Genomic DNA, 23,982 nt, shown 5'->3' on the forward strand with positions numbered 1-23,982 from the left:
CAGAAATATTAAGAAATACATTACTAATTATTAGCAAAAGTCCAGAAATATCGGGACTTTACATTTTTATATTTTCCAGAAACGAGACATGTCTTAAAGAAAGTATTGATCAGGTAAACTAAATAAACAGCAAAAAAAACTATTTCATGAAAACTTTTACATACAGATACAATTACATATGTACATTTACATGATATGATATTTTTGCACGCACATAGATTTCCAAGTTTCACAAACAGAATCGGACTCCTTGGAAAGATTTTTATTTCTTAGTTCTTTCTAAAGCCGTTAAAATTTCCGATGCAGCAGTGACAAAAACGTTAGATGAGTCGGAGAAAGTTTTGATAAATGAAAATATTTTCCACGTATTTTTCACGATACCCAGTTCATCAGTCAATTGCTCTCAAAATGATGTTAAAATTTTCATATGGGAATTTTATTATATAAATAATAAATCGGTCCCATTTTATCAAGTATTGTACAACAACTATGCTTCATCAAAGTTCATTTTGCCTGGATTAAGCCATCCCATGTATCAGAAAGTTGTAAAACGGAAGTTTCATGGGGCTGAAATTGTTGCAGCTGCCGGTGTGAGTTTATGTCTATATTAATTCTTTCATAAACAAGGATTAATTGAAGCTTTTTGTGCAATAATTAATTATTAGTTTGAGCTGGATTATATTCACGAAACTAAATTTAATTTGGATAACTCGTCCTTTGAGAGTGGGATGGCTGTCAGCATGTTCCATGACGCACAATTATATCTAAACTTTAGGCAAGTTAATTTACCCATGCATTATGCATCCCATAACCTGTAAATAGATTTTTGCTGAGAAGCTTTAATGTATTAACGAATTTTTAGCTATTCTTCCATCCCGGGTCGTTGGATGGTGGATAACCAGACCGACAGCATTGACCAACTTGTAATTCATGATGAGGCTGAAATCGCAATATCTCAGACAACTCTAACTTTAGACACGTTCAACGACACTCACTTGTTCTTAACATATCTCCAGCCAACCTCAAATTTCAGGTAGGGCATTAATTTTTTGAAACACAAAAAATGCCAAAATTTCCATAAATCAATATTAACTATATTTATACATAAATGTAGATATTTTGCCATACTAACGCAACCACCAGCCCGTACAATTCGAAACGTAGTAACCATGCCGTTCGCTCCTTCCATGTGGTTAGCGTATGGTTTCATGGTTCTCATAATATTTATAACCGTTATTACATCGCAATGGATAACACGTCGTTTTATATGGAACGATAACTCCAATGCTGACATTTGGACCATATCAGACGCTTTTTGCGCTGTGATTGCCACCGTCTGTCAGCAAGGTGCGGATCTCTGTAACATTTTGCAAATATTGTATATAGTATAATTCACTATCTTGCATATTTATCGCAGAATTGCAAATAGTCAATAATAAGACGAATGCAATCATTTTTGATCCGAGATTAATTATGTGGACGGCATATGTAACGGGGACAGCTTTGTACATTGGGTACTCTGCAATCATAATTTCGTTCATTTCTGCGGACAATCTTGTTCCGATCAGGACAGCCGAGGAACTGAAATCTAGCTCATTGCCAATATATGGCGATGGCGATTATAGAATGAATCCATACGTGTATGAAGTGAGCCATTCCTGTAATATGTATGTAAAACTGGAGAAAGTGCGTATGTAAATATGTACATATGTTGCCATTATTGCAGGGAGTCGTGGACACGACGGATCCCAGAAATATCCTTTCCCCAGAGGAAGCTTTGGCGAAATTGCAAACCGAGGTTGGAGCATATTTAGGATTTTCGGACGCTTACACTGCTGCCGGTCTCAGAATGGGATTAACGGAGGACTTTTTGTGCAGAAAGTTCTCCCACATTCCCTTCAGCAAGATTGACTACAAGAGTTCAATGTTTGTCAAGAAAGGGTCGCCATATCGGGAGTTTTTTAACTACAGGTGAGCCATTGAATTCATAAAGGCCACATCATTTCAAACTATGACATTTTTGATTGCAGAATAATAGCTGGGAAGGAATTTGGACTTAATCACCGATATATTTACATATACTCGAGGAATGCAGCAGTGAATTGTCCTCCAAAGGAAAAGTCAGATCAAACGCCTCTTGAAGTGCGAGACATATTATTGCCATTTCTCTTCAACTTTTTTGGAATATGCAGTTCCTTCTTGATTTTTGTTGGAGAAAAGTTGACCATGAGAAGTCTTGAGGCGTCAAAAGTGCAAGTTTTTGAGTATCCAGCGATTTGCTAATGTGATTGCATGCAAGGCCGATGCAGGCAGATAGCTATTGTAGCATTTGTAGCTCGTTGCATGAGAAATTTATTCCACGAAACTTGAGCCATGGAAAATTAATCAGTGATGATTTTGCAAGTGCATGATGTTTATCAGTCATTCTGATTTGACCAACATGCGTTGGCATTTGTTCACTTCCCTAATTTTACCGAGCGTAATTGGATGTTCATGCATATTATTTTGAGCTTGTTTAATTTGTTAGAGTCGTTTATTTATTTTTTTACCAATAAAACATATATTATTTTTAAAAAACGTATAATTATTGAAAGAGTTATATATTTTTTATTCATCATATAAAATATTCACCTATACAAACGAATTAGACTTGACTCTTACAATTATTGATTATTTGTTCACCTAATAAAACCAATAAAGAAATACACATTCCATTCAAGTTAATTAAAAACGGAAGAAAGACGTCAAAAACTGTTAATGACTTGTGGACTGGTTTATCCATTTGAGCACAGTTCAGGGCTGTATTCTTCAGATAAATTTTTACATATCGGTGATTCAGCCCACACTCCTTTCCAGCCATTATTCTGCAAATGAGAAATAAGTAGATGCCGTCTAACACAATGAAATTATGAAATTAGCTTGCATTCCACCTGTAATTAAAAAACTCCCGATATGGCGATCCTTTCTTGACAAACATTGAACTCTTGTAGTCAATTTTGCTGAAGGGAATGTGCGAGAACTTTTTGCACAAAAAGTCCTCCGTTAATCCCATTCTGAGACCGGCCGCAGTATAAGCGTCCGAAAATCCTAAATATGCTCCAACCTCGGTCTGCAGTTTTTGCAAGGCTTCCTCTGGGGACAAAATATTTCTAGGATCCGTCGTGTCCACGACTCCCTGCAATAATCACAGCATAGATATATACATAAGTCATCAAATTCTATAAATCTCATAGGACTGGCTAACTTCATAGACATATGGATTCCCAATATTGTCTCCATCGCCATAAATTGGTAATGAGCTCGATTTCAGTTCCTCTGCCGTCCTGATCGGAACAAGATTTCGCGTCGCCATGAATGAGACAACCGTGGCAGAGTAACCAATATAAATTGTAGTCCCTGTGAGATAAGATGTCCACACGATAAGCTTCAAACTAAAGGAAAGAGATGGACCCTTTTTCTTTATGATATTAAATTCTATGAATAAAATCGATAAAATAATCAGTTCATTGCACTCTACATTTTTCATTAACTTTGTTCATTCAATAGTAAACCTTGTTGGCAGACAGTGGCCATCACGGTAAGGAAAACATCCGAAATCGTCCAAGTATCATGCTTGGCATAGTATTTCCTTTTAAAGTGTACCGATATCCGAGTCGATATTAAAATCGTTATAAATATGAAGAAAATTACGCAGGCATAAGCTGACCACATTGCCGTCGTAAAAGGCACAGTAATAGCGTTTCGAATTGTACGGGCTGGTGGTTGAGTTAAAATAGCAAAATACCTAAATTGTTTTAAAGAAGATAAATTCATAATTTTGGCTCCATTTGCTTCATATTTAAAGGAAATTACTTGAAACTTGACGTTGGTTGGAGATACGTCATATGCAAATCCGTAAAGTTTACAGTATCTAAAGTTAGCGTCGTTTGAGAAATTGCGATGTCGGCATTTCCTGAACTAACGAGTTGATCAATACTATTGGTTAAATTGTCCACTATCCAACGTCCCGGAATAGCGGAGTAGCTGCTTACGCAAATAAAGTTAATTCGATATGAACAATCAAGAAAGTCTTGAATTATTAAGCTTGCCTAAAGTTCAAAGAAATTTGAATATCATGAAACATGCTGACTGCCATTCCACTCTGAAAGGATGAGTTATCCAAACTAAATTTGGTTTCATGAATGTAATCTAGTTCAAACTGTAATTTACAAATTATGATTTTAAGCAGGTTCAGCTATTTTGAAACTGTGAAGATGTATCACAAGATTAAACTTACACCAGCAGTTGCAGTAATTTTTTGCCCGTGTGCTTTTCTACCGGCAACTTTCTGGTGCATGCCGTGATTCCATCCTGTGAGAATAAATTGGTCTCCAGAAAAGCAGAATTCTTGGTAAAATTGAGCATCCTCATTATTATAAAACTCCCATATGAAAAGGCTACTGTCACTATCTGAGCAATTATCTGAAGAAGTGAGGTAGGTGGGGAACGCAACGAAAATGTTTGCATCAATTGGAACTTTCGTCGCTTGGCTGATTTTTTTCGAAATTTTCGAAATACTTGAATTGCTAATAAATTCTGGATAAATTAGAACAAATGAATCCTTCCATATTCGGGGACCCGAATGAAAGTGGACGATCTACACATATTTACAGAAATTGTTGTCAGCATGTCGAAAGTTTTAGTTACTAGGACAAACGGATTTACCTGAGTAATGCATGCGTGCAAATCCGTCTCATCTTTGGGAAAGATAAAAATATCTAGACTTGCTTCATCTCTACCCCAAAAATGCAACAAATTCTGTAATTCTTTAATAGTAAATTTTTGCAAAGAAGCAGTCACGTAGGCCGATTTAAAATTTGATATTTTAAATGGAATCTCTACTTTTGAAATTTCTAGCGATTCAACAACAACAATAAATCCTGAATGTAGTGCTTCGATTTCTCTGATTGAGAGAATCTCGCACAATTGCGAAAATAATAGAAGTATTGGAATAAGTATAATTTTTATGATTAACATTATGATTTAAAGCAAAAATGAATGACTGATTTTTATTATTAGATACATATTGTCTCATTTCTTGGTAGATTTTTTATGCACATATGTACCAATTACTATGATCGCTCAATTTAGGTTTTCCTGTTATCGATTAGTTAATGGTGTTCAGAACGCGATAACAAATGAGACATGAACGGAAATGGAATAATACTTACATAAAATAACAAACGAGACATTAAAATGTGAGTGACATTTTATGCAAATGATGGGCTTGGGCACCTTAAATAACAAGACATCCGTTATGTGAATGTCAATATTGTCAAATGGGTTTATTCTGGCTATGTATTTAATTGGGTAATGGCATAATTGTGCTTTCACCTTCAAAAATAATTTTAGCCTAAACCCAATACCCTGGACTATACTCATGTCTCATTAACCAAACGGTCAATTCGATTGTTTTCCCCGTTTCCAAAAATAAAAATCGAATAAAAATAATATGACAAATTAGTTGGCATTTTGCATTACCTATGTATGAGACAAAAAACATGTAAATACGTAGGAATAAAGTAGGAAATAGAAAATCCCTGGAAAATATCTGGTCATGAATAAATTGAAATATTGTTTCGTTAACAATAAATAAATCGTCGTCGATATCTTTGGTCTGACTTGTTAACCTCTTTTTCGAGATAACGATATTAAGTTCTACATCAATGAAACAAAAATTCATACATCATGCAGGCAAAAAATTTATTACTCATATTGGGCTGAAAAACCGATTGGAATAAAATATGACTTTTGATTAAACCAATGCTACCCACTATGTAATTTAACCTATATATGTAAAGTTTCAGATCGAAAGTGAAACACGTGTCGCTTCATCTTTGTCAACGTAACACTTTCACTTTTCTGGAAATGGGAACATGTGACGTATGTGGGTCCTGGTATGCGTTCGTCTTTCTGCGAATCAAACCAACATCTGAACTCATGCTTTCACCAAGAGCGAGATGGTCCATGTATTCCTATACTTTCCTAATTTCTCAATTTCTGTTCACACACTGGTTTGTGAAAATTTGTATTGCGCATCAACTGCATGCATAGCACCCTGAACAATGACGTCATCAGCAGGTGGTTAGATCTTGTGATGCGATCATGACGGAGGAGAAAGACATAAACAGAGAGAAAGCAAAGTTATAAAAGGACACTCAACATTCCAAAATAGAGTGAGATTCACTTTTCCTCTGTCATTTTATACATTTCTTCTCACAGAGAAGATTTTAATAAAAGCATGATACAACGAGGGTCAAAGTCAAACATTTCGCATTATTTAAAGAAACCATACAATTCCACATGTCAATAAATGCAACACAAGGCAATAACTTTCTCCAGATCGTGGTGCACATACATAAATTCGACTAACTTGTTGTGGTTGCTCATTTGCTAAGTAATTCACTAGGCACCAAATACTCTACGGAATCATCATGGCTATGCGTGCTGGTGTCGGTGGTAGTTCTAATTTCGGAACTGGAAACATGGGGTTTTCACCCGGGTGGGCGGGGCTATTTACTCTCGCAATGTTGCTCTTTGTGGCCCTGGTATGAAACCGAAACCGTGCAATCCAATTTTCCCAGGCATTAACAAATAATACTAAATTCTTCTCGTGGTTAGGCCTGCTCTTGCTGTTGGTGCTGTGACTTGTTGGCCGTGTGGAAGCGATGGTACTGCAAACACATAGGAGGAGGGAGAAAGAGGTCATCGTCGTCTTGGAATCATTTAGAGGACGGTGGTCGTGGTGGTGGGATCGGATTCGCAAAGACGGTGCCTAATTTTTACGTAGAAGTCCCAGTTCACAGTATTTGCAACAGGGCTGATAATCACTATACATTGTCCGACGATGCGTCCTCTCATTACTACCAAAGTATAAATTATGAGCAAATTGGTCCTAAAAATTTGAAGTCTTCTTCGTCCGTTAGCATATCGCAAGAAAACTTGTATTGTGAGATTGACCCTACTTATTATTAAGTAGCATGCTTATGTATTTACATCAGCGGAGAAGGGAAATTGAAATTGTGGTCTTTATATGTCAAGTCTGATTAAAATTACTCTATTGTATCGTTACATATTGTTACACGTTTCGTAAGCAAGTAATAAACATGTCTGTGCCAAATGTCAATTTTTTGCTAGAATTGTATTTCTATTCACTCAAAAATAACTCAATTAAAACTTTAGTCATAGACAAACATTCAATTTCCGCTATTTATATACGCCAATTATCACTATTTAGGAAATGTGTATTTATTTCTTACTTACTACTTGTTAATGAGTTCGTATAGACAAATGCTCTGAATTTAGCTCGTCCCTTGTCATGTCCTGTTGTGATGTCTACGAAGTTACTTAAACTCTGGAATTACGTCCAGTTATAGATAATTGGAAAGTCGGCAAAGGAAAACCATTATTGACCAGGCGTCACCTATTCATTTTACGACACGACTTTTCACTGTACAAAGTATACAATCCATCCATCCATCACGCAACTATCCAATCATTCATTAAAGATTCTGTCCAGTCAGTTCGTCTCCTGCTTACATGAATACTTGATTTGCATTTTATGGCGTGGGTTGTGCACATTTTTTTAGCTCACAAGTCTACAAGGGTGAAGAGGTACAATTATATACTTAAGTAGCCATTTATGTACGGCTACTCCATTTGCTTTTCGCAAATCTTTGATAAGGTGTCGCTTGATAAGGCACGATAAGCCAGAAAAGCAGCGAAATCCGTGTACCGTCCCCCGTCCAGTACTGCACTGCGGGTAAAATTTATCTCGGAGGAGAAAGTGCAGAATGGAACTAAACTCGACTAACTTTCCCCAGCGATCGATACATTTCTCTTACTCGGCTGCTCACTCCCTTTCATATAGATTTTTGCACACAATAATGTAAAAGGTAACAACCGAGTTATTTGCAAAACATCGAATTTTTCTCAAACCTTTCTTTAAATATAAAGTCGAATGAAAGTCGTCTAGCTCATCGCAAGTAAAATTTATTAAGACAAATTGTTGTTAAGTTTCTTTACACGAGTGAAGTAGGGGCCCCAGTTTTCTGGGGAAATATGGGTCAAATTAGAAATAGGTGAGATCGCATATAGGAGAAGGACGATACGACAATATGTCGGACACGTCGTCAATCGGGTCATCTGCATCGGATGCTCGTCCCGTTTATTTTCGTCCCTTTACGAGGGAGTCCCTCAAGTCCATTACCCAACGAATGGCAGAGGACAAAATTAAGCAAGCGGAACTAGCGGCGAAAAAGGCAGAAATTGAGGTAAGTAATTGGACAAATAGTTAATATCCCGTATGCAAATATGTATTATGGTAGGAAATAATTTACTTTCACTAAAACTGAAACACATAGAAAGTTACAATAAATTGAGAAAGATTAAGCTAACTTGACCTAAATATGCAAATAATTATTATCGTAAACACCATGATTTTTTGGAGAAGGGAGGCGAAGAAAAGATAAAAGTGAAGACAAAGAAAAAGGAAGTAAGTACACGAGCCAGTAAATAATTGCGACTTTAGAACAGCACCGACTAAAGATTAGTCAAATCAGCAATTAAATAACATAATCACGTACATTTAATAACGGATTAACTTCGCCTGATCACCTCACACTTTAAGAATGTGAACAAAAGAATATGTGGAATATGTGCATGACACGATGGATTGAGGCTAAAAATCATTTATGAGACCAGTATTTAGTGACTTTTGTATTAAATCTGACTTGACACACACACGCAACATAATATCTGTAATACCACAAAGATCGCTAATAATAATACCTAAATAAGTACCATGTCATCCTAAATCTATTAAATCATTAACTGCTATATATTTACATTCGAGTATTGCGTCACACGTAATATGTAACAAAACAATTGTATACAATTGTGCATATTAATTAATATTGCTCCGTAATTACGTAACGTAACCCTGACCTGTCAAATCATAAGGAGCTGGAACTAGACACAGTTCTATAATCCTCTCACAATAATAATTAATAACGTATTGATTAGCACTTAACTTGTCCCGTCATAACTTTCTCTTAACTCGATAATGGTTTAGCGATAATGCGGATCCCGAGTCCACTAATTGATAACTTGATTAATAATTAACTGATATTAAGCGATGATTGATCAACTAAAAATAATATCACACTAAAGCAATCTATTTACATGCACAGTAAAAGTCTATCGTCCTTAATTATAATTCATGGCATCATTAACAAGGTTTTGTACTTTTGTAATAACTTGCAACAGAAAAACTATGACGAGGACTCGGAAGATGAAGGGTGGGTTGGGATCAAAATAATTTAAAAAATTTTTTATGAGGAAAAGAAGCAGTTTATGAATGTAAATTTTGCGTTTTAATTAATAGACCCCATCCAGACGCCAACTTGGAGCAGGTATTTATTTACCAAATTTTGATGCACAGAAATCAAATGCTTCGAGCGTGTACATATTTTACTGATTTTTTAGGGAATGCCACTTCCGATCCGAATGGCTGCCGCATTTGAGCAAGAAATGGCCTATGTCCCTCTAGAAGAAATTGATCCGTTCTACCAAAATATTCCGGTGCGTTGTTGAATAGCAAAGATGATTATGCTTTGAAGAAATTCTTATAAAAATCATCATAACTCTTGTCTAGTAGACATTTGTTATTTAACGTATAACTAAATTAAATACAGCAACGTCTTATTTTTTAATTTATAAAATACACTTATTGTTTTTTAATAGACTTTTGTAATAGTCACCAAAAAGAAAGACATTTTCCGTTTCTCTGCAACGAAGGCTGTATGGCTGCTTGATCCTTTCAATCCTGGTAAATTATTTTCATGTGTGACTTATCAAATGAATCTGTAATTAATTTGCAAAATTTCTTCATTAATTTACAGTAAGACGAGTTGCCGTCGGAATTCTAACTCACGGTTTATTTTCTGTCGTTATCATCACAACCATTCTTACCAATTGTTACGTCATGATTTTGCCAGCTTCACCACTCACAGAGTCAACAGAGTAAGGACCACCCTCCTTAAATTACGTCAAAGACATGTGTTATTAAGTATTTCAAATTTTATGATTACAGAGTAATTTTCACGGCCATTTACACTTTCGAATCAGCGGTGAAGGTCATGGCGAGAGGGTTTATCTTGGAAAAATTTACTTATTTAAGAGATGCTTGGAATTGGCTGGATTTCGTGGTCATCTCGCTTGTAAGAAAATTAAAAATAGTCTCATAACTGGTAATTAAATTTAGTTTTTAATTAACCAACTTACTTTCTGTTACATTTCATGTCTAACAACAACAGGGTAAGTTCATGCTGGGTTAATTGCTCCTTCTGGTTGAAATATACATATGTTTACATATTCGTCAGGATGCTACGTTTCTTTAAAAAAAAAGAGTTAAAGTAAAAAAAAACCGTAGTTATGAAATTGTGTTTTTAAATTTAAAGAAAAACAGATGATTCGTATTTTTAGTGTTCAACTTTCGGTAGCGTTCTCTTTGACCTTTATTAAATAGGAACTGTATTAAACATAGTGTTTTAACAGCATAATTATTGGTAATGTATTTAATTGGTAAATTATTGGTACTGTAACTTTGTGGTTGTTTCCTTATATTTACTATCTATCGCTCTTCTACATGCGACTTCTCGCCTCTGGTATTCCCTCGTAACACTGTTACATTCATGCAGCGTGAGTCAACATTTAATTAGTTTAGTCTAGTTTCTAGCACAATTTAGTTTAGTTTACTACCTACTTCACTAATTATCATTACTCATTATTCTATAGCTTTAGCTTTACCGCTTTTACTCTATTTAGAACTTTGACATACATATTTAGCAGTTTTAAGTAAATCTTTCCGCAGTTGATTACGTAATTATTTAGTTCTTTATCAGTAATATTTTAGAAATTTCCTATCAAACCTAACTTTTACAGGACTTCGACTAATGAGAAATTTTCTTGACCACGTAATTAAGTAATTTTACCTATCTGGAGAAAGCAGCAAGCAGCACAGCACAAATTCATGCTCCTTTACTTGATTTTCAATTCACTCATTTTTAATTGTGACACACTTCATTTACATGTTACTTATGTCATTTAATGATTAATGCGTGCCTCTTACAGCTACATAACGATGGGTATCAATCTCGGAAACCTTGCTGCTTTACGAACCTTTCGTGTGTTACGAGCCCTCAAAACTGTGGCTATTGTGCCAGGTAAATAAGGTTAAAATATGGAAATGCTATATCGCTGTAAATGTTACACTAGCCAATTGTCCGGAAGAACAGAGTGCGTGAATCTGCAGAGATCGACCATTATCTCCGTTCACCTTGTAGTTGAGCACACATTTATCTTCAGCATCCAACATTTCTGTTTGAGGTCCCTGCATGGTTTGAGATTTAGTTTCTCGTGAAACTTAAGAAATTGACATATTTATTTAGCTAACTAGAATTACAACTCACGTCTAATTGGAATAGAATATCTACCCAAATTCCGGGAGGGACGATGGGAAATGTTTCGATCATTAATTCCTTCTCCTTTTTCAAATCTACATCTATGATCTCCCCCAAAGTCAAATTTCTTTCAATTGTAATTTCCTCCATAAACGTAGCCATCGTTCCTCGTCTTCTATTAGCAAAACTTTCTTTAACCTGAATCCTCACCACGTATGGGACGGAAAGCGAGTAGAGTTCAGTTAATGTAGGTCTCGAAATCCCACCATCTTTCAGAAGTTGTTGAATAGCTTTTTTATGTGGGCCGAAAAACGAAAATGATTTCAGTCCGAGGGAAAATTTTTCATTATGCTTGAAGCTATCGAGAAATATTGACGTTAAAACGCTAAAAATTATATAAATGTGTATGAACTTTTGAATATTTACGTAAATCTGTGCTGAATGCCACCAAATGAGCCACCAATTTTTCCAGGAAAGCCACGGGTTAGGTTGAATTGCTCCATATCATGGTTTTAACTGAACGTTCAGATTGACTTGTCCATCTGAACAAAATGGACACATCGTTGTGGTCATTCATTTGTTCTGTCACACGGAATGCGTGAGTACAAGTGTGGGTGTTTGGCTATTGTACTGGACATGCAATCATATTTATTTATGTCCATTCAACGAATCTCATGCAACCCTTTGAATACGTTTTTTAGGGCTAAAAACCATCGTGGGAGCCGTAATAGAGTCCGTGAAAAATCTGCGCGATGTGATTATCCTGACAATGTTTGGTCTCGGAGTTTTCGCCCTCATTGGTACGTCAAGCTAATCACCCCGCAGCAAATACCGTTGAAAAATTACCTTAATGCTCGTTTATTATATTTAGGTCTTCAAATTTATATGGGTGTTCTGACTCAGGTGCGTAAATGCATACGGAAATTAGATGCCTGGATAATTTTTAATGACATGCATATTTTATGTAGAGATGCACTCTTGACTTTGAAGAGGACGGGTCAGAAAATGAAGAACGAGACTTGCATTGGAAACTTTGGAATCAAAATAAATGTGAGACGACTAAGAGAAATTAATTAATAATGAGAATTTTATATAATTCACTTTTGTATGTATGTATTTATTAGCACATTGGTGGATTGTTCCTGGGACGGATGAAACGCAGCTAGAACTGAATGGTTACTATCTATGTGGAAATGCTACTGGGGCAGGGTACATAAATACTTATCTAGTCATATTTAAAAGAAAAAGTCGCAAATGTATTAAATTCCAAGCTAACTTACTTATCTCACTTTTTCAAATTTTTGAAGACAATGCCCCGAAAACTATACCTGCCTCCAAGGTTTCGGCCCTAACCCGAACTACAACTATACCTCCTTTGACTCGTTTGGGTGGGCCTTTCTTTCCGCGTTTCGGTAATATATGCATTTATGCCACAATAAAATTGTTTTTTATACAAGCTCCGTAGAAAAAAATCACTTTATTTCAAAATGGCCTATTTTCTGACTAGTCTGATGACCCAAGACTTCTGGGAATCTCTCTACCAACAAATCCTTCAAGCGGCAGGTCCATGGCACATTTTGTTCTTCATTGTCATCATCTTCCTCGGCTCGTACTACTTGGTGAATCTTATCCTCGCCATCGTCGCCATGTCGTATGATGAGCTCCAAAAGAAAGCTGAAGAGGACGAGCTCGCGGCTGCGGCAGAGTTTGAGGCAATGAGGGCAGAAGATGACGCCCGGGCGGCACGAGCGGCCGTGCGAGAGGAACGAGATGCGGCGAGAGCGGAGGATGCCGAACGAAGGATGGAGGGCGAAGGAAGTGGGGGTGGTGGTTCCCCATCGGGCACAGAAACCGTGGGTGGATCCAGGGCTGGCGGGTTAAATAAGACGTCCATGTCAGTACCAGGGTCACCATATGTTGAGCGGAGTTTAAGAGGTGCGTCGTCCCGGATGGTGTTGTCCACTTACTTGGATGCTCAACAACATTTGCCATGTAAGAGTAATGCTGATTTTTATTGGTTACGAATTATGCGTAATTGGGAATAATAAATAATTCAGGTTAAAAATGAGTAATTATCTGTACTTCTTCTTGATCCATAGTTGCGGATGATTCAGCTGCTGCGACACCAATGAGTGAGGAAAATGGGGCAATTATTCTGACGCATCATTACTCGTTTCATGGGAATGGACAAAATTTCTTCCAGCCAAGTTTTGGTAAAGATATTGAGTAGATTTATGTATGCGCATAATCCGTATTGAGAGGATGTCAATGGAACGTTGGGTTTTATTTAGGTGGATTGTCTTCATACAATTCGCATGCGTCCAGAGTCTCCTATACTTCGCACGACCTTCTAACCAAGAGACATCCAAACGCTGTGATCACAAAGGAATCTCAACTTTTACAAAGAATGAATGAGCATAAGCAGTTTGCAGATGGGGTAATAAAATAATTACGACAAAAAAGAAATTTCAACAAGGATTTTGAATTTTACTGGTAATTTACATAATTCGGTTTGGTTTGTGTGATGAATAGGGGTCATCGACATGCCGATCAATGTTAGACCTCCAGTCTAAAAAGGATAGGGCCATGTCCGCCGCTCACACAGAGTATCAGCAACCGAATAACGTCCTTGATATGAATGGTACACATTAGAAAAATCGGGTGAATTATGAATAAGTGTTCATTTGCTCTCTTTAGACGTCCTCGTACTAAATGACATCATCGAACAAGCCGCTGGGCACCGTGCTCCGCATTCCCGTCTAAGCGACGTCCCACCGTCCGAAATGATTCCTGAACGCATCCCATTCAAAGAATTATTGAAGCAGAAAATTATCGAGGGATGTTTTCGTTGTATTGACATTTTTTGCGTCTGGGATTGTGGATTCCCGTGGTCCCTCTTTAAAAAGGTCTGTAATTTACTTTACGATATACTGAAAGTGGTTTGTCAAGAAATGTCTTATTTCCGCAGATAATCGCATTTATCGTTTTTGATCCATTCATGGAGCTGTTTATCACCCTTGGTAAGATAAATCGTGTATTATACTATTAAAAGATTGACAAAAAGATATTAACCATATATTATGGGTTTGCAGCCATCGTGGTGAACACGGTATTCATGGCATTGGATCACTACGGACTCGAAGAAAACTATTTCATGGACAAAATGCTCAAAACTGGAAACACAATTTTTACAACCATCTTCACCGTTGAATGTGCAATGAAGTTGGTTGCAATGAGTCCAAAGTTTTACTTCCAATTTGGCTGGAACGTATTTGATTTGTAAGTCCATGAATTTGATGCACATTTTTATACGAAAATATTCGCACCAGGGTATTTGCCATTTCATAGAATTTCTTAAACTGAAATGGCAAAAGTTTTCAAATTAGAGGAAAAGTTTAGTGTAGAATTATCTCATAACAAGAATAAGATGAAAGATGGCAACCTTGTTTGGGTTGAAACTAAATAGCTTAAACATATTTTAACTATTGAACTTTCTTTGCGCAGCATCATCGTGGCTTTGAGTTTGATTGAAAAGATATTCGAGGATGCTAATTTGCCAGGTATGTAAATTTATTACAAGAAGATAGTTTTAAAATGAATGTAGTTAACCAAATAAATTACGAGTATTTATTACTAATCGATTGATTTTATACATTCCAGGCATTTCCGCCTTGAGGAGTTTCCGATTGGTATGAAAAATGATATGAATTACTATTAATTCGAGCATAAATAAACCGTTGCAAACGAAATGTAGCAAAGGGGTGAAAACACACGGAAATGTCTTTGTGGCACGCCCACAACGTCTTTCAGCACTTTCCCATTCTTGTCTCACATTACCCCACGTCTCATTTTGCCCCGTTTTGACACCCCCACCCGCGTACTTCAAACGTACACGACAATACCTTTCAATAGACACCCCACATGACAAAAGTCATTTTTTCGACATTCGACACCTCCCACACGGTCATGGAGTCGTCGCACGTCGAAATGATGGCGATTTCTGAAATCCCCGCCAAAAAATACGTCTAAAACGGTGGCAACAAAAAATTCGACAATTTTCGACTTTGGCGTCGTCTACACGGTCACACGGTCATCTGACGTCGAAATGGTGGCGATTTCTGAAATCCCCGTCCAAAAATACGTCTAAAACGGTGGAAACGAAAAATTCGACACGTTTGACCGTTGGATTCATCACCGTGGCGCCGTGGCCTTACGACCTACAACGCCCATCTTCGAACTCATCCATACTTCAAAAATTAGAAACACGTTGACGAAAACCGCATCCCGAAATACGAAACCATTCTAAAGTTATCGTGGATACAGACGGACAGACGGACAGACGGACGGACAGACGGACAGACAGACAAGACATTTCCATAAAGGGGTTTTCACCCCTTAATAAATACCAACTAAATATTGTATTTAATCTCCAGTTGCGAGTCTTCAAACTAGCAAAATCCTGGCCCACACTGAATCTACTCATCAGTATCATGGGCAAAACCATGGGAGCTCTGGGAAATCTAGTCTTCGTATTTATCATCATTGTCTTCATTTTTGCCGTGATGGGGATGCAGCTCTTTGCTAAAAACTACTTTGATAAAGTTTCACTATTTCCGGGAGGGGAAATGCCTCGCTGGAATTTTACAGATTTTGGTCACTCTTTCATGATCATATTTCGCGTGCTTTGCGGAGAATGGATCGAGTCGATGTGGGATTGCATGTTGGTAACGGGTCCGGCTTGCGTCCCTTTCTTTTTGGCCACCGTGGTCATTGGAAATCTTGTCGTTAGTGAAATCCACTTATTAATTGGAAATAAATAATTATTGCATACACTAATTGACTAATGATTATTAACGCTGCAGGTTCTCAATCTTTTCTTGGCTTTGTTACTCTCTTCGTTCGGTGCATCAAATTTATCCGTGCCGACTGCAGATGCTGAAACGAATAAGCTGGCAGAAGCCTTCGCACGTATTGGGCGATTCAATCGATGGGTGAAAGGACTTATTCGATCCTTCTTCATGGGGATTATAAATTGTTTCATCTGTGCCAAGAATCGCGTCCTGCCACGTCCACCCCCACCACCCCCGGAACCAGAACCTGAGCCAGAAATCCAAGTGAAGAGAAGACCTCGCCTTGCAGGTACGAATGCAGAATTTGTACGTATAAGTGAATTTGCAAAAAAAAGTTGATATTTTAAATAACGTTTTCCTTCACAGAAACGGCCAGATTGGTCATGAACTCGAAGAAATTGATGAATGACTTGAAAAGATTGCATCCTGCTGGAGAAGACGGTACGGACGGGACGGGAAAAGATAACGCGGACACATTGTCCATGGCATCTTATGGGTCGCACAATTACATCACGTCGAAACCGGGGGTGCAGAGGAGAGGGCCTAAGGGAGGCGGTGGCGGAGGTGGAGGTGGAGGGGATGGAACTGACACGGGAGAAAAGTTGGACGGTGGTGAAGATGAGGTTGATTGGTGTGACGACGATTTGGAAGACGCGGAGGATGAAGAGGGCGAAGGCGAAGATGGCGAAGAACAAGTTGCCCCTCACGTCGTAAAGGTCGAAGAACCGGAAGAAGAATATCCAGCAGGTAATTTACATATTTGGGAAAACTTGTGTGCAAACTAATAAATAATCCGGTACCTGTTTCTTTTATTCTTTTGCAGACTGTATGCCACCCAGATTTTATGAGAGGTTGCCAATCTTTCAATGTGATGATACACCCTTTGGTGTCGTATGGATTAATTTGAGACTCAAGACGTTTCGACTTATTGAGAATAAGTATTTCGAAACTGCGGTAAATAGTTTGACTTAAACATTAACTTATTTAAACACACATTAAGTTCGGAACGGATAACATTAAACTGTGTAATTAATAATTATGATTAGGTTATTACCATGATTCTTCTGAGTTCGCTGGCACTTGCGCTTGAAGACGTGCATCTTCCCTCAAACCCAATCTTGACAGATATTCTATTCTACATGGATCGAATCTTCACCGTCATATTCTTTTTTGAGATGTTAATCAAATGGTTGGCTCTTGGGTTTGTGTCGTACTTTACAAATGCTTGGTGAGTGACGACTTTATTCTCAGTTAATTCCAAAGATTTCGATAATTTGAGTCACTACTTTCACTTTCCAGGTGTTGGTTGGATTTCGTTATCGTAATGGTCTCCCTAATCAACTTTGTGGCCGCATTGCTCGGGTTTGGCAGTGTACAGGCTTTCAAAACGATGAGAACTCTCAGAGCCTTGAGACCTTTGCGAGCCATGAGTCGGATGCAGGGCATGAGAATCGTCGTAAACGCTCTCGTTCAAGCGATCCCATCTATTTTCAACGTGCTCTTGGTGTGTCTGATCTTCTGGCTGATCTTCGCTATCATGGTGTGCAAAATATTCTATATGCGACTTATTATCCGCTTTGAGCCTTTTAATAACGTAATTAACACGTATGCATTTACAGGGTGTCCAACTCTTCAATGGGAAATATCACTATGTGAGTATCTAATGCATTTTGTCATAGTCAGGCTAGTCAAATTGATTCCTTATTAATTACACAATTGTTATTAATTTTTGCCTAGTGTGTCGACCCAGTTGACGGTGTTGAGCCGGATTACCGCATCATTGAAAACAAGCTGGAATGTTTAGCAAATAATTTTTCGTGGATAAATAGACCCCAAACTTTTGACCATGTCGGGAAAGCGTACCTTTGTTTGTTTCAAGTCGCAACTTTTAAGGGATGGATGCCCATAATGTAAAGATATTTAATTGCGGATATAAATTACGAGATATTTTGCTTTGATTTAATAAATTAAAAAAAACAAATGTTTACACAGGTATGCAGCCATTGATGCGAGAGAGATTAATCAGCAACCAGTGAAAGAGCACAATTTTGCAATGTGAGACACCTTCGACATGATTTTGGTGCACTATATTCCTAACTTGAACCGTTTTACGTGCAGGTACATCTACTTTGTCGTGTTTATCGTATTTGGCTCATTCTTCACTTTAAACCTCTTTATTGGTGTGATCATTGATAACTTTAATGAGCAGAAGAAAAAGGTTCGTGAATGTGAAAGTAGATTTATTGACAACTTAATGATTGACTAATAATGCTTTTAAATAGTCCGGAGGTAGTATGGAGATGTTTATGACAGAAGATCAGAAAAAGTACTATGCAGCCATGAAGAAAATGGGGAGTAAGAAACCAGTGAAAGCCGTTCCTCGTCCATCTGTATGCAAATTGAATTTTCAATTTTGTTCCATGCAATTTTTCTAAGAATTTCGTATAACTTTAAACAGTGGCGACCTCAGGCAATTGTTTTCGAGATTGTCACCCACCAGAAATTTGATGTAAGCAATTCCTAAAGAGTATTTAAAAATCTTAATCGCATTTATTATAATTTTACATGAATTTTCACAGATGATAATCATGTTGTTCATCGGAATTAACATGGTCACAATGACGATGGGTGCGGTTTTCTCGTTTTTATACTTCACTTTTGTACTTTGATTTCATGTCATTACGTGAATTTTGAAATTTTTAATTAAAACATTGTTCCTTTTAGATCATTATCAGCAAACGCAAATCTGGGATGACGTACTCAACATTTTTAATGCAATTTTTATTGCAATCTTCTCAGCAGAATGTTTCTCAAAAATATTTGCGCTTCGCCACCATTACTTTACAGGTACGGATACATGGCTTACATAAAATCAGAACTTGATATGCCTGTTTTATAACGATATTCACACAATACAAAAAATGTATATAATGTGATCCAGAAGCATAAATACTTTAGCATTCAATACCAATTTATATGTGTATATTTCTGTCTTTATGACGCACGAATCTCAATTTTTTGTATCAAAAATTCAATTCTGCAGCGTTGATAACTCTCGGGTCGCACCCAATTAATCATAATCAATTCAAAGCTTAAAATGTAACTACTATTTTTCAGAACCGTGGAACTTGTTTGATTTCGTTGTGGTAAGTTTGCATAAAATTCAGCCATCTAGTGCCAATTAATTATAATACGTACAACTAATTTAAATCAGGTGCTAATGTCAATCGCCGGGATGATGTTGTCCGACCTTATCGAAAAGTACTTTGTCTCGCCCACCTTGCTCAGAGTGGTTCGTGTCGCCAAAGTGGGGAGGGTCCTGCGTTTGGTAAAAGGGGCGAAAGGGATCCGGACGCTGCTGTTCGCTTTAGCCATGAGTTTGCCAGCCTTGTTCAACATTTGTCTTCTGCTCTTCTTGGTCATGTTCATTTTCTCCATTTTCGGGATGTCCTTCTTCAAAGACGTGAAGTTGAGGTGGGTCACAATCTGGCCGTTTATGAGGTGTCGATTAATTGACTAATTCCTATGCAATCTTGTAGAGAGGGACTCACAGAAGTTTACAACTTTCAAACTTTTGGTCAATCGATCATCCTACTTTTTCAAATGAGTACGAGTGCCGGATGGGCTGAAGTGTTGGCCGGGATTATAAAGGAGGACGAGTGCGAGTTACCCGATACGGATTTGGGCACTTCCGGGTATGGAATATAACTAAATTTAAAACTGAAATTATTTTTGACACGAGCGGATGATTACAGAAATTGTGGAAATGCCACCGTTGGAATTGCTTTCCTTCTGGCGTATCTCGTCATGACCTTTCTCATTATCATCAACATGTACATTGCCGTGATTTTGGAGAATTATTCACAAGCAACAGAGGAAGTTCAGGAGGGCTTGACTGATGATGATTACGACATGTACTATGAAATTTGGGCACAATTTGATCCCGACGGGTCGCAGTATATAAGGTGAGCAATAAATTAATGAACTTTAATTATATAGTAAAAACATTAGTTAATTGCCAGCATACGTTAATATGTACTCATTGCTATCACTCAATGTCCACAGATATGACCAGCTCTCCGACTTTCTCGATGTTTTGGAGCCTCCAATGCAGATTCATAAGCCGAATAAATATAAAATAATTTCAATGGACATCCCCATTTGTAAGGGTGACATGATGTATTGTGGTACGTGAAAAACATAAATATTTGCATATTTTATTTAGTATTTAGCATGCTTGGTGTCAGATTTGAATAAAATTCCGTTATTTATCTAGTTGACATTCTTGATGCCCTCACTCGAGACTTCTTTGCCCGAAAGGGGAATGCTATTGATGAAGCAGTGGAAGTAAACGAGGTTCAAGTTGCTGCCGATAGACCCGGATACGAACCAGTCTCATCCACCCTGTGGCGACAGAGGGAAGAATATTGCGCCAGACTTATACAAAATGCGTGGCGACGCCATAAAAATGTTGGCGTGGGTGGTGCGCCGGACAGTGCGACGAAGACCTCTGAACAGACTGACGTCGTTGTGGAGGCAGGAGCCCCAGAGGATGAACCAGATGAGGTTCTCGTCATCACGACGGGATCAGGATCACCCACAAGTCCGAAAGAACCAGTAAACGTTTAAGAGAATAGTTTCTTCATCTTGACTTAATCTCGCTTTTTCAAGACATTTCTAGAGATTTATTCATTCCTGAGAAAAACAGAACTAAAAAGAGACACATTCAAGTACTACTTGCTACTATATTTGTAGAGCATGATATTATTGAGCAATACTGAAATACTTACCCATATTATTATTATTATTGTTATTAATTAACCATAGTTTAACAGAGACAATCGCGCATAAATACTATAAATATGTATGATTGTTGGGTTGAGTTTTGTATCATATATTTAAATAACCTAATATACAATTAATAATAATTTGTTACTTAAATATTTAGCTACTTAATACTGAGCTATAGGTTGGTCGATAATAATTCGCAGTTTTAAATCAGACTTTCTTTTATATTCAATCCTTCACACGTCTGCTCTATTGGACTTGCCTAAGGAAGTATCCTAACTAATATGCATCTACCCGTTCTGAATGATATTTAATTACAAATATGTAACCGGTGTGTATGTAAATGTATTTAAAAGTGCGCTGGATGCATAATAATATACAAACATATGTACATGTGTAGCAATCTTATGAGTAATTAACGACATAAACTGCAATGCAACAACGACTTGTTTGAAATACATTAGACGAAATCCACTACTTCATAATAATAGTTTGTGCAATCAATCCAGTTAATCAGCTTGTGCAACGAAATTTTACATGATCTAATAATTAGCATGAGTTTTACGACCGGCTGAAATTGTACAATTCAATCAAAATAAATGAGCACTTTTGAAATGAAATTTCTTCAATTCTGCATTTATTAATTTACATATTATTATGCATATATAATAAAGTCAATAATAGTGAACTACATTTGCAATTTGCATTCTTCGTTCGAAATAGAATCCAAGAATAGCTATAAGCCAAATAATTCCCATTAAACCAAATAATGGAAACAAATTTATCAGTCCAATCATTTGCTCCGTCTCGTTATTAACTTTCGCCATGCCCCCATTGCCACCACGATTAGAAGCTTTCTGTTCCTCAAACTTTAATCGGAGGGCATCATATCTCTCCCAAAAATTAAGACAACCCGATTCAATTAATCCTTGATACGTCCTCATTAACTCGCCTTTCATAAACATCTCAAAATGATAACCTCGAAAAACTGGGCGTAAAGGTTGCGTAACTTGAAAACATTTAACCCTTGGGTTCTCATCCTCCAGTCTGGCTCTGGAAATCGTCCACGCCGTGATCAGAGATGACCATCCAGTATCCAGATAGAAGGCAATTTTGTGTCGCCTCTTATTGAACAGGATTTCCGACAGTTCTGGAGCTGTCAACGACACCTTGTCCCAAATCGGGTGCAGTGAGCTGTTCCACTTGTCTGAAGAAATTCGAGCAAATACAAACTCTTCCTCCAACGTTTCTAACGTGTCGCTCCAAGCCTTCTGTGATGGTGCTAAAGCTGCTATTTTGTATCCTGATCTTATCACGGCAGAAAAATTTAATAAAACTTCCAGTTTTGAAGGAACAATGATGCTGCTGGTAACAAAGTTTTCGTACATTGTGAGAATAACGGACATGCACAATGCAAATACGCCAAGCAGCATGTTGGTCATGTTAAATTTCTGAAGAGACGCACTACATTGGCGGAAGAGGGTCACGTAGATGAGAAACATGCAATTTGAGAATGATACGTGTTTCTTCCGTCGGGTAATTTTTTTAATCAGCATTGTTGTTGCAGCCATGAGGATACATGATGCGAAATACAAACCAGACGTCCCTTTGATATGGGAGAATCCAAGCCTTAAAATTTCTGCCTGAAATTGCATCCACATTTTTATGATTATCGCAATAAACAAGTAGATGGTCGTCTGTTTGCATTTGTTTGATAGAAAGCCGAATTCTTGGGGAGGTCATGTGTTCAATTATCATGTAGGTATCGATGTATCCGTGTGTGTTTGAGGAAAAATTAACTTCATGCACAATGCTAAGATTGTTATAAGCTGTTAGCAGTTCGGTAACTCTGATGGACTAAAAAGTATATAAAAAATAATAGCAGCCGAATTACTAAATATTATTAAAAGTATCTGAAAAATGGGAGTATAAATATGTCAACACTTACCTTGGATGCGCAGAATAGGGTTTTCTCGGTATCAATAAGAATTGATTTTTTCAACCATGGAGCTGCCAGACATATTTTTTTGCTTGGGATATTTTTAAATGATCGTTTTGAAATGGCAATGCCTCACTGTCTCCAAACGTCTTTGTCATGCAGAGTATTATCGCTTACGCGAATGAAAGTTGGCCCATGGTTGGAGCTGAAACGTGATAATAGAAACCAGACTGATTTTTGGGTTTTGTGAGTGAAAATAACGTGGAGAAAGTAGATATTTCCAGGGATGAGTCTTAAACTTGGCGATAATTTGAGCAACGTCGGGTTAGATGTCGAAATTATAAGAAACTTTGAATGTGCTTCGCTGATATGTATAAGTTTCCCATTTTCAACGTGAGTCCATATAGGTACACTAAATTCATGAAAGTTTGACACCATGAAACCTTGACGTGAGCATGGCTCAGTTTTAATAAGGCTACTATTTGTGGGTTCGTGGATTTTATTTTCATTTGATAAATTTGTAATTGAGATCCTCAGACTGGTAAATATATTGACTTCATCTTTAAGCCAATCTGACAACAAGGATGACAGAAGTAAAGGATTGTGTGGTGTTGCACTTTGATAAATAATTAAATTTAGTCCACAATTAGCAGAATTTTGGAATGGATTAATGAAATTAATAGCTGTTGTGAAACAATCCATCTTTGAGATACTTAATATAACTAGTAGAACCTGGGTGACAATAGCCGGTGCCATTTTGCATATTATTAGGATCAAGACGTGATTTAAACTGTAAGTGTACGCGTACGGCGTACTAGTTTTGATACACAATGTGACTTTATTCTTTATTATAACGAAGCGTGATAAAGACCTTATCATAAGATCCTTTATAATTCGAAGGTTG

General features: G+C 37.3%; 4 protein-coding genes and 1 long non-coding RNA gene across 7 annotated transcripts; 2 read left to right on the top strand and 3 right to left on the bottom strand.

Moving 5' to 3' along the window:
- Nucleotides 1-2,864: 2,864 nt before the first annotated feature.
- LOC118435103 lies at nt 2,865-3,451 on the bottom strand. Its single transcript, XM_035850396.1, has 2 exons — nt 3,245-3,451; nt 2,865-3,175 (listed from the first exon to the last, which is right to left on the bottom strand). Exons 1-2 carry the CDS (start codon nt 3,350-3,352, stop codon nt 2,915-2,917), a joined length of 369 nt encoding a protein of 122 aa, XP_035706289.1. The 5' UTR covers nt 3,353-3,451; the 3' UTR covers nt 2,865-2,914.
- Nucleotides 3,452-6,147: 2,696 nt separating this feature from the next.
- LOC110847801 lies at nt 6,148-7,165 on the top strand. The gene is made up of 2 exons (XM_022094805.2): nt 6,148-6,587; nt 6,661-7,165. The coding sequence occupies exons 1-2, from the start codon at nt 6,474-6,476 to the stop codon at nt 7,012-7,014; spliced, it is 468 nt and encodes a 155-aa protein (XP_021950497.1). The 5' UTR covers nt 6,148-6,473; the 3' UTR covers nt 7,015-7,165.
- Nucleotides 7,166-7,867: 702 nt separating this feature from the next.
- On the top strand, nt 7,868-21,768 carry LOC110846734 (sodium channel protein para). Of its 3 annotated transcripts, XM_035849090.1 has the most exons (43): nt 7,868-8,312; nt 8,492-8,533; nt 9,307-9,338; nt 9,425-9,452; nt 9,526-9,621; nt 9,784-9,868; nt 9,942-10,062; nt 10,133-10,261; nt 11,173-11,264; nt 12,203-12,301; nt 12,373-12,404; nt 12,470-12,551; nt 12,626-12,710; nt 12,809-12,913; nt 13,009-13,493; nt 13,601-13,714; nt 13,793-13,938; nt 14,034-14,142; nt 14,199-14,407; nt 14,470-14,521; nt 14,594-14,780; nt 15,006-15,061; nt 15,162-15,190; nt 15,935-16,285; nt 16,364-16,640; nt 16,718-17,098; nt 17,175-17,305; nt 17,398-17,579; nt 17,651-17,891; nt 17,971-18,003; nt 18,089-18,261; nt 18,344-18,406; nt 18,470-18,569; nt 18,634-18,741; nt 18,810-18,860; nt 18,931-18,979; nt 19,076-19,198; nt 19,469-19,497; nt 19,566-19,825; nt 19,891-20,046; nt 20,107-20,316; nt 20,417-20,538; nt 20,628-21,768. In XM_035849090.1, the coding sequence occupies exons 1-43, from the start codon at nt 8,157-8,159 to the stop codon at nt 20,978-20,980; spliced, it is 5,964 nt and encodes a 1,987-aa protein (XP_035704983.1). In that variant the 5' UTR covers nt 7,868-8,156; the 3' UTR covers nt 20,981-21,768. The 3 variants fall into 3 exon arrangements, with proteins under 3 accessions (XP_035704983.1, XP_035704984.1, XP_021949266.2); XM_035849091.1 differs by lacking the exon at nt 8,492-8,533 and having other exon boundaries at nt 10,133-10,260; nt 11,172-11,264; XM_022093574.2 differs by lacking the exons at nt 7,868-8,312; nt 8,492-8,533; nt 9,307-9,338; ... (3 more) ...; nt 9,942-10,062; nt 10,133-10,261 and adding an exon at nt 10,412-10,740.
- On the bottom strand, nt 9,801-10,437 carry LOC118434805. Its single transcript, XR_004834261.1, has 4 exons — nt 10,324-10,437; nt 10,155-10,256; nt 9,974-10,077; nt 9,801-9,903 (listed from the first exon to the last, which is right to left on the bottom strand). It is a non-coding gene; the product is annotated as an uncharacterized LOC118434805 (long non-coding RNA).
- On the bottom strand, nt 11,263-12,041 carry LOC118434804. The gene is made up of 3 exons (XM_035849092.1): nt 11,928-12,041; nt 11,511-11,859; nt 11,263-11,431 (listed from the first exon to the last, which is right to left on the bottom strand). The coding sequence occupies exons 1-3, from the start codon at nt 12,002-12,004 to the stop codon at nt 11,291-11,293; spliced, it is 567 nt and encodes a 188-aa protein (XP_035704985.1). The 5' UTR covers nt 12,005-12,041; the 3' UTR covers nt 11,263-11,290.
- Nucleotides 21,769-23,982: the final 2,214 nt, after the last annotated feature.

This window comes from Folsomia candida, unplaced genomic scaffold (assembly GCF_002217175.1).
Source record: "Folsomia candida strain VU population unplaced genomic scaffold, ASM221717v1 Fcan01_Sc003, whole genome shotgun sequence".
Classification (NCBI taxonomy): domain Eukaryota; kingdom Metazoa; phylum Arthropoda; class Collembola; order Entomobryomorpha; family Isotomidae; genus Folsomia; species Folsomia candida.

Coding starts and splice junctions, on each gene's coding strand:
- LOC118435103 (XM_035850396.1), bottom strand. CDS start 3,352: ATGGCGACGCGAAATCTTGTTCCGATCAGGACGGCAGAGGAACTGAAA. Junction 3,176..3,244: donor GGAATCCATATGTCTATGAA/GTTAGCCAGTCC, acceptor TGATTATTGCAG/GGAGTCGTGGACACGACGGA.
- LOC110847801 (XM_022094805.2), top strand. CDS start 6,474: ATGGCTATGCGTGCTGGTGTCGGTGGTAGTTCTAATTTCGGAACTGGA. Junction 6,588..6,660: donor TGTTGCTCTTTGTGGCCCTG/GTATGAAACCGA, acceptor TCTCGTGGTTAG/GCCTGCTCTTGCTGTTGGTG.
- LOC110846734 (XM_035849090.1), top strand. CDS start 8,157: ATGTCGGACACGTCGTCAATCGGGTCATCTGCATCGGATGCTCGTCCC. Junction 15,062..15,161: donor CGAGGATGCTAATTTGCCAG/GTATGTAAATTT, acceptor TATACATTCCAG/GCATTTCCGCCTTGAGGAGT. Junction 20,047..20,106: donor ACGGATTTGGGCACTTCCGG/GTATGGAATATA, acceptor GGATGATTACAG/AAATTGTGGAAATGCCACCG.
- LOC118434804 (XM_035849092.1), bottom strand. CDS start 12,004: ATGGAGCAATTCAACCTAACCCGTGGCTTTCCTGGAAAAATTGGTGGC. Junction 11,860..11,927: donor GGCATTCAGCACAGATTTAC/GTAAATATTCAA, acceptor ATTTCTCGATAG/CTTCAAGCATAATGAAAAAT. Junction 11,432..11,510: donor ATATTCTATTCCAATTAGAC/GTGAGTTGTAAT, acceptor CAAACCATGCAG/GGACCTCAAACAGAAATGTT.